The sequence below is a fragment of the Pipistrellus hanaki genome, assembly GCF_964339955.1.
Source record: "Pipistrellus hanaki genome assembly, chromosome: 11".
NCBI classification, from domain to species: domain Eukaryota; kingdom Metazoa; phylum Chordata; class Mammalia; order Chiroptera; family Vespertilionidae; genus Pipistrellus; species Pipistrellus hanaki.
The window spans coordinates 10,198,525-10,214,368 of NC_140513.1; the positions used below are offsets into that span (position 1 = coordinate 10,198,525).

The 15,844-nt window shown below is 45.3% G+C and overlaps 1 protein-coding gene across 3 annotated transcripts in view; it reads right to left on the reverse strand.

The window, feature by feature from the left end:
- The window catches only part of ASTN2 (astrotactin 2), a 700,862-nt gene that overhangs the window by 9,317 nt on the left and 675,701 nt on the right, over window positions 1-15,844 (reverse strand). For all 3 annotated transcript variants that reach the window (XM_084898878.1, XM_084898877.1, XM_084898876.1), the window contains 2 exons: window positions 1,951-2,051; window positions 700-883 (listed from right to left, as the gene is read on the reverse strand). In XM_084898878.1, the coding sequence (XP_084755004.1) occupies window positions 700-883; window positions 1,951-2,051 (285 nt within the window). The remainder of the gene's footprint in view (window positions 1-699; window positions 884-1,950; window positions 2,052-15,844) is intronic.

Below are 15,844 nucleotides of genomic sequence, written 5' to 3' on the forward strand. Positions count from 1 at the left end.
CTGCAAAAGCAACCTACGTGTAGGTAGGGATTGTTCTACCTTTTTACCATTGCGTGGTCAACAATTAACATGTAAGATGTGCTAATGAGTATGTGCTGAATAAATGAAAGAATGAATGAATAGATGGATGAAGTTGTTAAGTCCAAGACAGAAATTCAGCCACCATTTCATATGCTGCTTTATGAAGCTTCAGAAAATGGCAACTGCATCTTAGTCATGTTTGAATCCTCCATAGCACTTAGAACAGTGGTTGACAATAACTGCTGATGACAAAAAGGATACCTTAACATGTGTTATGAATGTATTTAGTCATGGTCACTATTGGACTTCATTCTTTCTCAGCTTTCTTATGAAAGAGTGTGAAGAGCCCTGGATTTGGGGCCATGGCCTCTCTATAATCTCGGTTAGGACACAAGCCCACAAGGAGCCCAAGTTTCCCGTCTCTAAAATCAGAGGTGGAAGTTGGGCAAGGGGAGTGATTAATCAGAAGAGCACTGATGTTTCTTTCTTCTCTGACATTCCAGAAGTCCAAAAAGCTAAGATTCCAAGATTCTTCCTCCCTCCCATGTCCCATCTCTATCTAGACCAAGGTGAGTGCAACCCTTATTTATTAGATAAAGCCCATTCTGAGCCTAAAGGGAAAACGGTCAAGTCTAATGAAGCAAGAATGTACCCCTCCACTCACACTCACGTGCATACCTGGGCCCCAGCTCATCCTCACTCCTCCAGACGAAGTCCCCGAACTTCTCATAATGAGAGTTGTAGTGGTGCTGGACTCGGAACAGCATGGAGGCTGAGACCTCCATCAGCATGTTGTAGGCAGTCTGCTGCTCCTTTCCACTCGTGTACCCATTGTACAGATTGTAGATCTTGTCGGCTATCTCTGAGGTGGAAGAAGCACATATCACTTGACAGTAAGTCAACTGAGGATGGAGACATGCAACAACAAGGGAGGTGTATCCATGCAGGAATTCACTTGCATGGTCCTTGGGGGCAGACAGACCTCAGTTCTATCCTGAATATGTCAGGAACTAGCTGTGTTCAGTTTTCATTTCAACTAGTGATAACAATGTCTACTCTGAGGAGCACCGGGAGGACTATATTAAAAACTGGATGTGAAGGACTTGACACAGGGCTGGCACAAAGTTAGTGCTCATAACGGCAAGCTTCATTGTTAACATAGTAAGTTTTGTGCCTATGATTTAACATTCAACTTTCAAGCAAGTACAGAGGCTTAAGTAAACTGTCTTGGGCTCATCTCAGTAGTCTACTTCTGTCTCCCCTCTGCCATTTTCCCTGCATGTTTCTGTGATCAGGTCTGACAGGTCCCCATTCAGTTATAGTTCAAAGGAAATCCAGAATCTTCTGCTTGCCATTCATGACCATTCATATGCTTTCCGCCAATCCTGAGTCGAAAGCAAGTCCTTGTATCTTTGAAGACTGATCAAAATTTATATATGTCCCAAGTCACTGCTAACAACAGCTGCCTCTAGGAGAACTGGGGGGCGCATTTACTTTTACTCTGCATTATTTTCTATTCTGATTTTTATCTTTCTTATATATTTTTTTTAACAATGTGAGTGTATTATTTTAAGATATCTTTTTTATTTATTTTAATCTTCATCTAAGGACATACCGAGAGAGAGAGGGGAGGGGTGAGGGGGAGAGAGAGAGAGAGAGAGAGAGAGAGAGAGAGCGAGAGGCAGACATCAATTGGCTGCCCTCCATGCATATCCGACCAGGGATTGAAACCATGACCCAGGTATGTGTCCTGACAGGGAATCAGACATGCAAGCTCTCAGTGTACAGGATAATGTTTAACCAACTGAGCCGCCCCAACTGGGCTGTTATTTTAAAGTAGAATTAATAAAATTCTTAGGAAAACATCTCAAGTCCCTTTGCCTTTGAGACTCAATAGCTCACTGGGAAGTGAAGTAATGGGTCACCTACCTTCTGCCTTGTTGTCATCCACCAGTGGGCAGGCTGTCCTCAGGGTCACTGTGCTGAGTTCTGAGTGCCTCCCCCGCGTGTCCACGGCGTACAGAGTGAATCTGCAGCACAGCAAGAAAACACAGCACCCGGCTGCGGCTTCTGAGAAGCCCAGGACAAGCAATGCAAAGAGGAACCCAAACCACAGCACAGGTGTGGTCGGAAGCACTTAAGTTGCAGGAGAAATGATTTCCAAAAAAAAGATAATTATAAACCATTTACTGAGCACCAATGCAATGCCACCAATTTACTGGGCCCTTTGGATTTAATCTCTCATTTACAAGCGAACAAACCTGGAAGGCAGGGAATATTACCGCCTGTGTTTCACCCCTGTGGAAACTTGAGACTTCGACTGCGCATCTTTCCAGGGACTCATAGCTACTGAGGAACAGAGCACTTGAGAAGTGAACCCCAATGTTATGCTTCATAGCTGGGTGCACTCACATATCTTACTCCATTCATTCATTTAACAAATACTTATTGGGCATTAAGTGTGTACCGGGAATTATTGTAGGAAGATGCTCAGGTTATAAAGATGAGCAAGAGATTCAAGGTCCCTGCATACACAAAGCGAATCAAAAAGTAAACAAAATATTCTATAATGGTAAATATGAGAAGTAATATAACAGGAGAAGGTGAAGAAGACTAATGTGGAGGGGGAATGTGGATGTTTTAGACAGCATTTCCACAGAGGACTTCAGGTGGAGAGCACTGGGCTGAGAACTGAATAATCAGAAGCAAATGGCTTATGGGAGGAAGACCTGGGGGAAGAGCCTTCCAGACAGAGGAGAGCAGTAAGAAAAGGCCCTGAGGAGAGAAGGAGCCCAGACTGTTGGAGGAACGGGCAGCGGGTGTGGCTTTAGTAAAATGAGGCGAGGTGGAAGGTTATGGGCACCTGTGGGAGTCTCAGTGTCATTCTAGGTACAAGGCATGTCCCCACCTTTCTATGATGTCACCCGAGGCGCCGTGCTGTGCTAGGAGACATAGACAGTGTGACTTTAAAAGAAAAGAGCTGGAAACCGCGGGCCAGGTGGATTCAGGTCCAACCCAGCACACAGAAGTCTTTCTGGAGCAGTCCCTACCCTCTGGCCTACCTTGAGAAGGCTCCCTGACCCTTCACGCCTCCTGACCCTTCACGCCTCCAGATCTCGGCGTTCTGTGGTTTAAATGAAGTCTAAAGAGACTTCCAAGAGGAGGTGAGACTTGAAGGCCAGGAGCAGCCTGAATAGAATTGTTGAGCATCTGAGTGTCCTGTCTCTGTCATGCCATCCTCTTTCATCTGTCCTCAAGGACAGAGGTGGTAGTGAGTGTAGGAAGAGGCTTCCCGGGGACAAGAAGAAGAAACTGTGGTCTCTTTCCCTTCCTCCTTCCCCAATATCTCAGCTCACCTTATGTTACATAAAACGGGCTAAGACTATGGTCTCTGAGTTGCAGAATGATGAGACCTGATCGATTGCATATGGTAGGCACTTAATAAGTGAGTTTATTTTATAACTTAATTAATATGTACTAGGACTTTAATATGTGTCAAGCACTGAGCTGAGCAGTTTTACCTGCATTTTCACCATCAATCCCCCCAAACAATCCTAAAAGAATAGCTACTATTACTCTGTTTTATATGAGGGTCAGGAAGAGGAAATAGCTTGCCCAGAAGCACAAATTCCTGGGACTGGCAGGTTAAGCCTAGGTTGTCTGACTCCAAAGCCCATGAATTTAAAAATTGTCAGCTGGCCAAAGGTCTGTGGACACCAACTCTGTACACATATAATTCCATCAGGTACACTCACCTAACTCCAACTATGAGACAGTGTCATTTCTATGTGTGTATGTGTATGTTTTGTTTTGTTTTGTTTTGTTTTTAAAGATAATCACATTTATTGTTTCCATCTTTCAGTAGAGGAAACCGAAGATCAAAAAAATTGTGCAATCTGTCCAAAGTCACCAGGTCAGACAAAGAAAAGAGCCAGGACTTGTAGCCTGGTTTGTCTTACTTTAAAGCTGTACCCTTGGCTCTTGACTCCTACTGCTCCAGGTCTACCCTTGCTGGCTTTGGGGGTCTAGACTGGGTGATTTACATGGGCCCTCCAAGGATGGATTCCTGGTGGTCTGACGCCCCAAAAGATGTTTTTTACAAAAGACACCGCGAATCAGAACTTCTTGGTACAAGGGTCACAGAAAGCAGAAGCCAGTATCTTTAAGGAAAAAAGACCATTTGTTGTGTGTGTGTGTATGTGTGTATGTGTGTGTGTGTGTGTGTGTGTGTGTGTGTGTGTGTGTAAACCTCTTTAAAATAGCTCAATTTCTTTTTTAAAGAACTGGGCCATACTTAGCCCATCCCAGGAATAAGTATCTAATCTACTCCTTACTATTAATACTGAATCTCATTGTAATTAAGACAGAACAGTAGCAGTGTCCTCTCTTTGCTTCCCCAGTTGAAATAGCAAGCAGTGGGAAGCTGACATTCTCGGTGCACAATGGAATTTGTCAGCTGATCAGGCCAGGTTTGTATCTGTGATGCCACAAGCCAAGCTGGCAGCAAGCCCCATGACCATACATGCTCCACATCCTCGGCTGCAATGGGACATGCCACTGGGCCCGTGACAGGCCCACAGAGACACCTCCTCGCACTACAGGAATGCCAGCACTGAGCCCTCTGGCTGCAGAGGCCTTGGGAGAGGGTGGAGGAGGGATTGCCCTGAGCCCTGTGTGCAGAAGCGGCAGGAGTCTTACAGCCCAATGGGCGCCCACTGGAGTGGTGCTCACTAGCGTCATGCCTTAAGCTATTGATTATCCTCTGGGATCCTAGTCTCCTCGAATGTGAATCAGGAAGAAACAGTCCTTCCTTGCACAATTGGCAGTTCAGGTGCAGGGAACCCGGCACACTGCCCCGTTGTAACGCTAGGTATGGCTGGCTGCCAGCTAGAATGCTCGCAGGTACCAGGCCATTTACATGCATTATTTCATGATTATGAGCTGGGTACTGTGACTGTTTACATTTTGAAGATAAGGACATTGGTTCCAAAGATGGAAGTAACTGACTCATTATTACATATTAAGTAGCAACAGGAGACCAGAACTTAGATCTGCCTGAATCCAAAGATTATGCTCTTAACCATATTGTACAATAGTCCTCCCTTATCCAAGGGAGATATGTTCTGTGACCCTCAGTGGATGCCTATATGTGTACAATGTTTTTCCACACATACATACCTACCATAAGATCTTTTAGGGAATTTCATGGATAGAAGGTTTATTCTTAGCAACCTCAGCATACGATGTTTTTTTTTTTTTTTTTTCTTTCCTTATTAAGTTACGAACGTTTTCCTTTTCAATGAAAGGAAGCACGTTATGGCTCCTCCTTGGCATGTCCAAATTGCCAGCATCACTACTCCTGTGCGTTGGGGCTTTCATGAAGTAAAATGAGACTAACAAGCACTGTGATACCGTGACAGTGGGTCTGGTACCCATCGGCTACTAAGTGACTTGCAGGCGGAGTGCATCTACAGCATCAGGCATCGGTGACAAGAGGCTGCTGTCCACCTCATAGTGCAGCGTGCGTGGATGTGAAACGTAAGGGCTCTGCAAGGTGAGTTCAGATTGGGAAACCTTGCAGAGGGAGGGACTGAAAGCAAGATCGCAAAGGAACTCCAGGATGTGGAAATAAGTAGCAAAGTGTGTGTGTGGGGGTCAGGACAGGGTCGGGGGACATTAAGTCCTTACTACCCATACAACAACCCATCTAGAAAGTGGAGGCGGCGGGACTCAAGCCCCAGCCTGGGTGTGCATTGCCGTGCCCCTGGCATGGAACCCAGCACTGGGTAGATGGCAGGCATGTAGTAAGTAGTTGAGTAAATGAAGGGACTCAGGCCTGCCACATCTCATTTCTCAGTGTCAGTTTCTGCCTCAACAATATGGGAACAGGGCGAGGCTGTCTCAAGGACTATGTGGAAGGATGTGTGAGAAGGGGCTTGTGAGTTGCAGATTTTTATAAAGACCATAGAAGAGCACTTATTTGTGCAACAATACACGTTTGAAAATGCTTTCTTTGAGTGGGAGAGAGGGGGATGCATTTCAATGGAGGGAAACATTAAAGGCTGCATGAGTGGCCTCTGTGAATGGGCCCAGACACGAGGAGGTGGATTCTTTTCAACTCTGCTTTCCCATTGGCTGGATAGGTTTCCATGGTGCTTCATCTCCTCCACCGAGAGGGTCCGGGGTCACCTCTCTGCTTAGCCATGCAGCATGAATAACGGTATGTTGGGAAGAAGGAGCCTCAGGTTTTTAGGTTATAAAACCTGGGGATAATCCTTGCTTTCCCCTTCACCTTCCCTGAGCCTTGGTCTCTGCACCTGTCAAATAGGGTGACATTATCCACATCTCACACATGGCGGATCACGACTCAACGATATAATGATTGGGACAGGCCTAGTTCAACCCTCGCTCCCTAAAAGGTAGCGACTGTTTGTGTTATGAGAGTAACCGAATGTGTCAGAGGAGACCCAGGGTGGAGGCAGCCTGGGCCACCCTGCCGGCAGGGGCAGAGGGGTTGGGAAAGAGGAAGATGTCAACCTCACAGGCCTGGGTCAAAAGTCACAAGGCCATACGCTTTCTGCCTGTCTCAGCTGTAATTGAAGAACTGTTCCAGAGACACATCTGAAAGCTGTTAGGGGACCAGGCCGAGCCTGGGGGGCCCTTTGTGAAGGGAAGAGTGTGGAGGCCTCTGACGGGGTGAAGGAAGAGGGAAAGGGAGAGGGAGAGAGAGAAACAGACCCACATCCACACCCTCCCAGAGAGCAGAGTGAGAAGCAGAGAGAGAGAGAGAGAGAGAGAGTGATCGAGAGGGAGCAGCCAGACCTCTGCATTTCTCAGGGACCCAGCCGGGTGCCAGCTACCTTCTTTTCAGTTCTTTCATTTTCTTTTATCCCCCTGGGACAGGCTGAGAGCCATAAAATTTGAATTAGAACTCCTGAACCATCATAAAAGCCACATCCTAATGTTACGGTGGGGAAACTGAGGCCCAGGGAGGAAAGAGACTTGAACAAGGACCCATACTGGCTTTTCTAGCTCCTCCTTTTGTTTCTTCAATGGCTGATTTTGGTTCCATCGCACCCGTGGGGCACCTGTGTTATAAAAAAGGTGCTCCGAGGATGATGTGCACTGGGCTACATAGGAACCTGGAGCTCCAGGCTCGAACCCTCACTGTTTTTCCCTCTGATCTTGTTTCAGGAGAAAGAACACCCCAAGGTAGCTGAAAACCTGAGCCCACATCCCAGCTTCTGCACAGAGGCCTAAAGCAAGAGGGCTTAGTGTATTGGGATTTCGACCAGTGGGGAAGTGCCTGGGATTGACGAACGGAAAGTATTGGTCCATGTTTCTCCAACATCCTCAGGACAAAGTCTAAACCCCTTACCGGGGACCCTTAGCACCACTTCATCATGTCCATTCACAGACATCACTGAGCTGCAAATGAGCTCTGGCCACCCGTCCAGCCTCATTTACCAATCTGTTTGCAACTCTGACCCACAGCAGGCTCATATCCAGCTGCAAATGACTCTAGAACATGGATTCCACCTCTGCCTTTGCACATGTCGGGGCCACCCTTTCCCTTCTCCACTGGACCCTCACCACCTTGTCCTGGAGGCACCAATCAAACCTCATCTCCTCCGGAAAGCCTTTCTCCCTGCAAGAGACCCTGTGAGAACACATGCCACCCGGGCAGGCCAGTGCCCATACATCTGTCTCTTGCCCCATGAGTAGGTGAGTATCTTCAGGATCCACCACTTCTATCCACCTCCACCCCTCCATGGACTCAGCGACCTAAACCATGAGGTGCCTGGCAAATACTTTCCAGAATGAATGAATGACTGAATGAGTGCCTCGGTCAACTATGAGGCAGTGGATCCCTTGTCTGGAAATCAGTTTTTCCATCTGTAATAGGAACAAAATATGATGACACTGAAGGGTCATGACAGGAGACAGAAGAAAGGAACAGCTAAAAGCATGGCTTTGGAATCAGGCGATGTGGTTTTAACTTTTGATTCCCCGTGTATTGTGAGACTGCCTCAGTTTACCCACCTGCATTATGTGTATGGGTCCTCTTTGGAATGAATAAAATATGGAATGGAAGTGCTTGCCATGATGCCCGGCCTGGGCTACCTTCCATGTGAGATGGCGGTGGGCATTATTCTCACTAGTGTTATTATGATGCCACGGCCCAGGGCCTGAGTCCCTCATCCAGAGCAAGCTGTCCTGGTGGACATCAGAGGAGGTGGGTGGGGAGGAAGCTGCTGTTGGTCTCATCCAAGACCCAGGCCACAAGCACAGCAGGGGTGAGAGAATGAAACTGAGAAGTTAATTGGCGGTGAGAGCTTCTCACGGATCTGACAGGGGGTAAGAGTGGAGACAGGGCCCCTGAGGCCCACGTCAGGACGGTCCCCGAGAGAACAGGGGAATGCGTTTGAAGTCTCCAGGCCAACGCCTGCTCTTCCCCAGCCGCCACATGATTTAGGCATTTTGGGGAGGCAAAAGTCTCCTCGCCGATTTGAAGGGAAACAGATGTTTCCAGGCCAGAAGCCCTGGTCTTATAAAATGCTCCACCTCCATCCCCCAACCCCCCAGCTTTGGCAAACAACCTCATTGCCCGCCCCCCCCCCCCCCCCTTCAACTACCATCACTCCCCTCCCGGCTGTTCCCAGTGTGGCGGCTCTGCTCAGGGCTGAGGAGCTGGATGGCCAGGGGCCGCCCTCCTCTGGGTCTTGGTCTCCTGTCACCACAGTGAGAGAACTAAACCAGGATCACCTCTGAGCAACAGGCTAGATCTGACACACTTCTAGGGCCTGGGGGATTTTCCCTCAGAAAAAGACAGGGTTTCCCCTCAGAAAGAAATGGGGTAGAGAAAAACCCAGATTTTTCTCTATCACAGCAGATGGCACAGAACATGTGCTTGAATGTCAGATGGCTCAGGTTCTAATCTCAATGCCATCAGCTACTGGGCAAGCAGCAATTTAACCCTGGGCCTTGATTTCCTTATCTGGAAAGTGGGGAGAAGGGTTCTAGCTCATAGGGTTGTGAGAATTAAATCAGAACTCAATCTCCGTGCCCCCATATGTTAGGTTTCTTATTAACAAAACAGTACTATTCCTCTTCCCTTTGCCTACCCATGGTGCACAGAATAGTCTGGACGCCAAGCAGGTGCATAAGAGTGTTTGTAGTCGATTAATGGCTAGTAAGGAAACTTGCTAGGCCCCCAGCATTCCAAAGATTCAGAGTCTGAATCCTGCTCTGCCCAAGGTGCAGAAAGAACATTTTCATTCCATGACCACAATGCAACAGGGTATGGTGTGCATGGTTACAACAGTCTTTGGAGCCTGACTATCCAAGTTCAAATGTTGGTTCTACCATCTACGACCTTTATGACCTTGGACAAGTTAAATAACCTCTCTATTGTTCAGTGTTTCTTGTCTTTAAACTGTGGATGATACTATTACCACCTTCAAAGGGATATTAGCAGGATAAAGAACTCAAAACACACCTGTATGCATGCTTCAATTGTTAATCTCTTCTATGATGGTCTTAAAATGAGCTCCTCCCCCAATTCTTTGACCTTGCTCCCACTGAGAGGCACAGGATGATCTATGTCCCTTCACCTTGAACGTGGGTAAGTTCACAAGCACTTTGATCAACAGAATACAGCAGAAGAGACATCGGGTGACTACTGAGTCTGGATCATAAGAGTCTATGTGACACCTTGCTTGCTGAAACACTCTTGCTTGGAGCCCTGAACCTCTGTGCAGGACATCCCAGTGTGAAGAAGCCACACCATATCGAACAGCTAGCTACTCCAGTGTCCTAGGGGTCCTCGTGTTAGGGCCATCCAAGCCCAGGCTCCAGATGGATGTAAGAAAGAGCCTTCAGGTAATTTCAACCCAAGTAGCCAAGTCACCCCCAACTTTTCAAGCATTGAAACTGAGGCTGCAGACTTCATAGAGCAAAGACAGTCCAATCTGCTGTGCCCTGCCTGAATGCTGAACCCACAAAATCCATCAGCATAATCAAATGGTTGCCTGAAGCCTCTAAATGTTAAGGTCACTTGTTGTGTCATCAATTGTAACTGATGCATCTAGAGCAGGGTCAGCACACTGTGGCCCACGGGCCAGGCTGGGTCTGCTGTCTGTTTTGTAAATAATGGTTGACTGGACCACTGCCAAACTCATTTACTTAACGTGTATTTTCTGTGGGCGCTTTCACAAGGCAGTGGCAGCACTGAGTAACTGCGACAGAAACTACATGGCTCACATGCCTAAAATGTAGAGAGAAGTGTGTTGACCATAGTTAGAGCTTGGACATTACTTTACGTAAGATTGTTATCACGTTTAATCCCCATGTTAGAAATCATTCCTGTCTCACACATGGGCTCCCTGAGTTCTGGTGACTGTCCAAGGATACAAAGCCCTTCTGTTTCCAGGTCTAATGCCCAAACCACCTGCTGAAGATGTGAACTCCAGGTGGGTTCAGACACTAAACAAACAGCATGGCCCTGGGAACTGCCCTGGGCTTCCCAGTCTGGGCATGAGGGCACTGAGAAGATGGTATGTATGGACTGGCTGCCAGAATTCCCATGCCGTTTTCTCCAGCTGGGTGCTGGCCACCAGGCAAAACACCTCTCTTCTCTTTTCATCCAGGAGTGTCAAAGTGAGACCTGACAATGGACCCCTGCCCTGCTCCACAGGCAGCCCGCACACTCCCGACACCAAAAAACAACCTTCTTATCTCCCAACTGGGGCAAAAAACCATGCTTTCTACCAAGATAAATATGAATTCCAGTGCCCAGCATAGAGAGGACACCATGGTATTAAGGACTCAGGTTCTTTCCTGGCTTCTACTTTGAAAACAGCCCTGTCTGAGGCATGGGAGACCATTCCTGGGACAAAGGTGAGTCCGTCTGTGTTTGGACTCTAAACATCAGCTCCCCCTCCACTGGCCCTCCCTTCAGCCACTCCAAGTTCATGAGCTATAACAGGTAAAGAATGTTGGTGGGTGTGGCAGCAAACAGAGCTCTGAGTGGGGGCCAAGTCTGAAGCCAATGTTTGTGCTAAGCTCGGGCACAGGCAAGAGCAACCTAGAATCAGGGCTAGATACCCACTGCTCTCCCTGCCCTAGTCCCCAAAACTCAATAAGATATGAGCAGCACTCTAAAATTCACAGTGCCAAGAACTCAGAAATGGCTGGCTGACATTTAAAATTAAATAAATACAAATTGATTTACAATGAAAGCAGGTTGGGTATATCTCCAATACCTGGGTGAGAAGTAAGAGGTTACCACAGTAGCGTGTGTCTGTACCAATGAAAGCCTGCCAGGCACCTGGCACTCCACTGGGCACCTGGCGCTCCATTGGGCAGGGGAGACAATGTCATGGAGAATGAGTGTGGTCCTTGCTTTTGGGGAGCTCACAGAAGAACAGGGAGATGGCCAAGTGAGCAAGAAATGGGATCCAGGGCTACGAGCACTTCAGTAAAAATGCATTCTTGCTCCTACCAAAGTTGGCTTCAGGTGTGTCCCTTCTCCCTTTTTTAAAATACCGGATTAAGCATGGGACATGCAGGCCACCTGGGTCCTCTATTAGCTGTACCTCAGAGGAAAGTCAACCACCTATAAGAATCTGGTTGATGATCCTTATCCTCCCCACCCAAAAGCCTTAGAGGAGTGAACATGCCAAAAGATTTGAATATACAAAACTATGCCAATGACCTGTTTGAGTTCATTCATTCACCTGCCAAGTACGTGACCCCTCTTGAAAGGAAAATCCAGGTTAGCACTTTACTTGGCTTCCCTCAGCAGTCCTTGTCCTTGTCCTTGTCCTTCCTTTTCTTCCTCTCTGTCCCTTCCCCTACTCATCCCCTTCTTCCTTATTTTTATTTATTTATTTATCAAGGAATAAGTAATAACACAAAGTTGGAGGGTGTTCATTGTTTGGTGGGTTGTTTCAGGACAAAGCAGACAAAGACTAATTTTATGGTTTCAAGTCAAGGAATGAATTAAGCATGGAATGCCTGACTATTCTACTTCAACTTGTAGTCCTGGGATCTTTAAAGCAGATTGGGGCCTTTTTCTTATCTTTATTGTGTACTGGACAGACTCTAAAACTCAGATTAAAAAACAATAATTTTCAAGTGACTTCAGTTACAGAAATGTTTTTGCAGGAAAGCATAACTTGGAAGTTTGTTGGATTGAGAGACAGAGGGCATGACTTGTAGGTTTAACATTGTTGTTAACGAGCTACGTGGCTTTGAGCAGACTATTTGATCTCTCTGTGACTCAGGTACCTCTAGATAACTGCCCCCCCCAATCCCCCCCCCCCAGGGATGCTAGGAGGACCAAAATGGTCATTATGGATGTGAAAGTGGCTTAGAGGTTCCACACACATTTCCTGGGCACCTACTCTGTATCAGACCCAGTCCTGGGACCTTTTATACAGTCATCTTCTGTTCTCTTTATAAGTGCCTGAGGAGTGTGTGTTATTAAATCTATTTTACAAGGAGGCAAGTGAGCCATGGAAATTTGAATTGACTTTTCCAAAGACTGCACGGATACAGTTCAGCCAGGCGCCGGCATAGGTCTCCTAACTCAAAGTCCAGTGCTGTTTCCAAATAGATAGAATTATTAGGTATTCATTGGTCCCAAAGGGGTCTTGAGTCACAGTTCAGAGGAGGTTAGTTTATTAGGAGGATGAACTCCATGTTCCTAACTTTTGACAAGAAGGAGTTCTTAGTACAGGAACACCATCACCCGTACCCCCCCTTCTCCTCACCCTATGACTGACTGGAAGGTCTCTCTCTTCCTACATGGTGCCTTTTGAAACTGTGTTTTGCCAAATCCATGTCCAGAGGAGAGGAGGCCAAGCAGAGGCCACCGATTTAGATTTACTCTTGGACGTTGAGTTAGGGAACACTATGGGCAGGATGATTCTTACTTAGTTCAAGTTAAGCTCAGTCTCCACATCCTGTGTGAGCTGTGCTTTCCCGTGGGTGAAGGGATGAGTGTGGGCAGAAAGAACAAGCCTGCAGTTGGAATCTGCAGGGCTCAATTTGTATTAGGTCTCCATTTCCTATTCCTATCATCTCTGAGAGCCTCAGTTTCCGTGCCTATAAAAGGAAGTCAACAAAACCCAACTCCCAAGATTGTTGTGAGAAAGAACACAGAAAACACCCAGGACAGAGCTAGGTACGATAAATGTTATCATGCTGGTTTTGCTTATTCATGGTACCCATGTAAGATAATGTGGAAATAATGTGTCTTGAAAATCAAACCCCTGGGCAAAGGCAATGCTCCAGAGGGTGTTATAAGCAATAAGGCCATTGTTTTTCATAAGCTCAGCCACTGGGTGTGTAGGGAAATCCCACCAAGTCTCTGAGCCTCCGTTTCTTCATCTGTTACATTTTGACAACAGTAGTAGTATGAGAACCAGAGACAATGCACACAGTGAACACTGGCTGAGATGGGTCTGAACCTTGGGCTCCCCCGCCTTTGCCCCCTGGTCAACACTATGACCTTGGGTGAAGTCCTTCCCCGTGGATCTTGCTTCCTTTAACAGATGAATTTACCAGTGATTCTGGCAAATGTTAACACCAATTAGTTACCAACCCTTCACAAACTCTTCCAAAAAAGTTAAATTATATGAAGCCAGTATTACTTTTATACCAATACCAGACAAAGACAACACAGGAAAAATCCAATATCCCTTATAAATATAGACACAAGATACTAACACAATCCAATAACATGTAAAAAACTGTACACTATGACCAAATGGGATTTATCACAAGCTTCTTCATATGAAAGTCAACCAATATAATACATTGTATTAATGGAATAAAAGGACACAAATTAATGATCGTCTCCATAGACAAAAAAAAAAAAAAAAAAAAAAAAAAAAAAAAAAAAAAAAGCTTTCACAAAACCCAACACCCTTTCATAATTAAAACAAACAAAAAACACTCAACAAACTATAAACAAAGGAACCTTCTCAAAAGTGATAAAGGGCATCTGTGGAAAACCCACAGCCAGCATCATACTTAATGGGAAACAGTGAAAGCTTCCCCCTAAGATCAGGAATAAGACTAGGATGTCCACTTTCACTGTTTCTATTCAACATTGTACTGAAGGTTCTAGGAAGGGCAATTAAGCAAGAAAGAAATAAAAGTCAGCCAGCTAGTAAAGGAAAATGTAAAACTACCTCTGCTTGCAGGTGACATGATCTTGTATAATATATAGAAAAACAAAGGAATTCACAAAAATATATATTAAAAAATCTAGTAAGGTTTATGTTAAAAGATTTATAAAAGTCAACTGTATCTCCATATACTAGCAATAGACCATCAGGAAATAAAATTAAGAAATGATTACATTTACTGTAGCATGGAAATAAATAAAACACTTGAGAAATTTAACAGAAGGACTGTGAGATACATACATTAAAAACTACAAAACATCATTGAAAGATATCTAAGTAAATGGAAAAATATCTAAATAAATGGAAAGCTGTCTATGTTCATGGGTAGAAAGACAACATTGTTAAAATGGAAATAATCCCAAATGTATCTATAGATTCAATACAATCCCTATAAAAATTCTACCTCTGTTTATTTTGTTTGTTTGTTTGTTTGCAGAAATTGACAAGCTACTCCAAAATCACCTTGGAAAAGATAACAAGGTTGAAAGACTCACACATCCTGATTTCAAAAATTAATACAGAATTACATTAATCCATACTGTCTGATATTGATATAAGGATAGACATAGATCAACAGAGTAAAACTGAGAGTCCAAAATGAGCTCAGACATTTATGATCACCTGATTTTCAACAAGAGCACCAAGAAACTTCAATGGAGAAAGGTTTCTTTAAAAATTCTATTCCTAGGAATATACCCAAGAGATTGAAAACATGCCCATAGAAAAACCTGTACACAAATTTTCATAGCTGCATTATTTTTAATAGCCAAAAAGTGGAAAACAACTCAAATGATCACCAACTGATGAATGGATGAACACATATTGTATTTCCATACAACTGAATATTATTCAGCCATACAAATGAATAGAGTCATCATTCACACTACAATTTCACTGAACCCTGAAAACATTACGCTAAGTGAAAGAATCCATGCCGAAAAGACCCTATATTGTATATTGATATGAAATGTCCACGATAAGCCAGTTCCTAAAGACAGAAAGTAGGTTAGTGGTTGCCAGGCTGGGAAGGGTGGGGGGCAATGGGATTGACTGTTCATGGGTATGGGGTTCCTTTCTCAGATGATTACAATGTTCTGGAATTCTGGGATGGTTTCACAACCCTGTGAATATCCTAAAATCCATAGAATTGTATACTTTCACAGGGTGAATTTCAAGGTATGTTAATTAGATCTTAAAAAAAATCCAAAAAGCTCTATTAAAAACAACAACAATTATGTCCACTTCAAAGGACCCTGTTTCCCTAATGTGTCATGCAAGAAAATTGGTGCCTGGGTCTCTTCTATGTGTAGCTTTCTGAATTCTGAGTCTGAACAAACACCTTCTGCCCCACCCCTAGCCCCGTACTTGCACATGGAATAGACGGCGTTACTTAAAGGGAAAACAAGGACCTCCAATGGGCAATGAGGTAGGTCGTGGTGGCTTTGGTGTACTTGGAAAGGTAGGAGGAGTCTGAGGAAGGTAGCAGGACTGCTCCAAACCTGAGTACAATGCCGAGCTTAGGACAGAGTTCCATGTTTAAATGTCATCTGAGTTTAAACATCATCTCTATTGCTCATGGGCTATGGGACACCAGGTAAGTACTTCACATCCTCCCTGGGGATGCC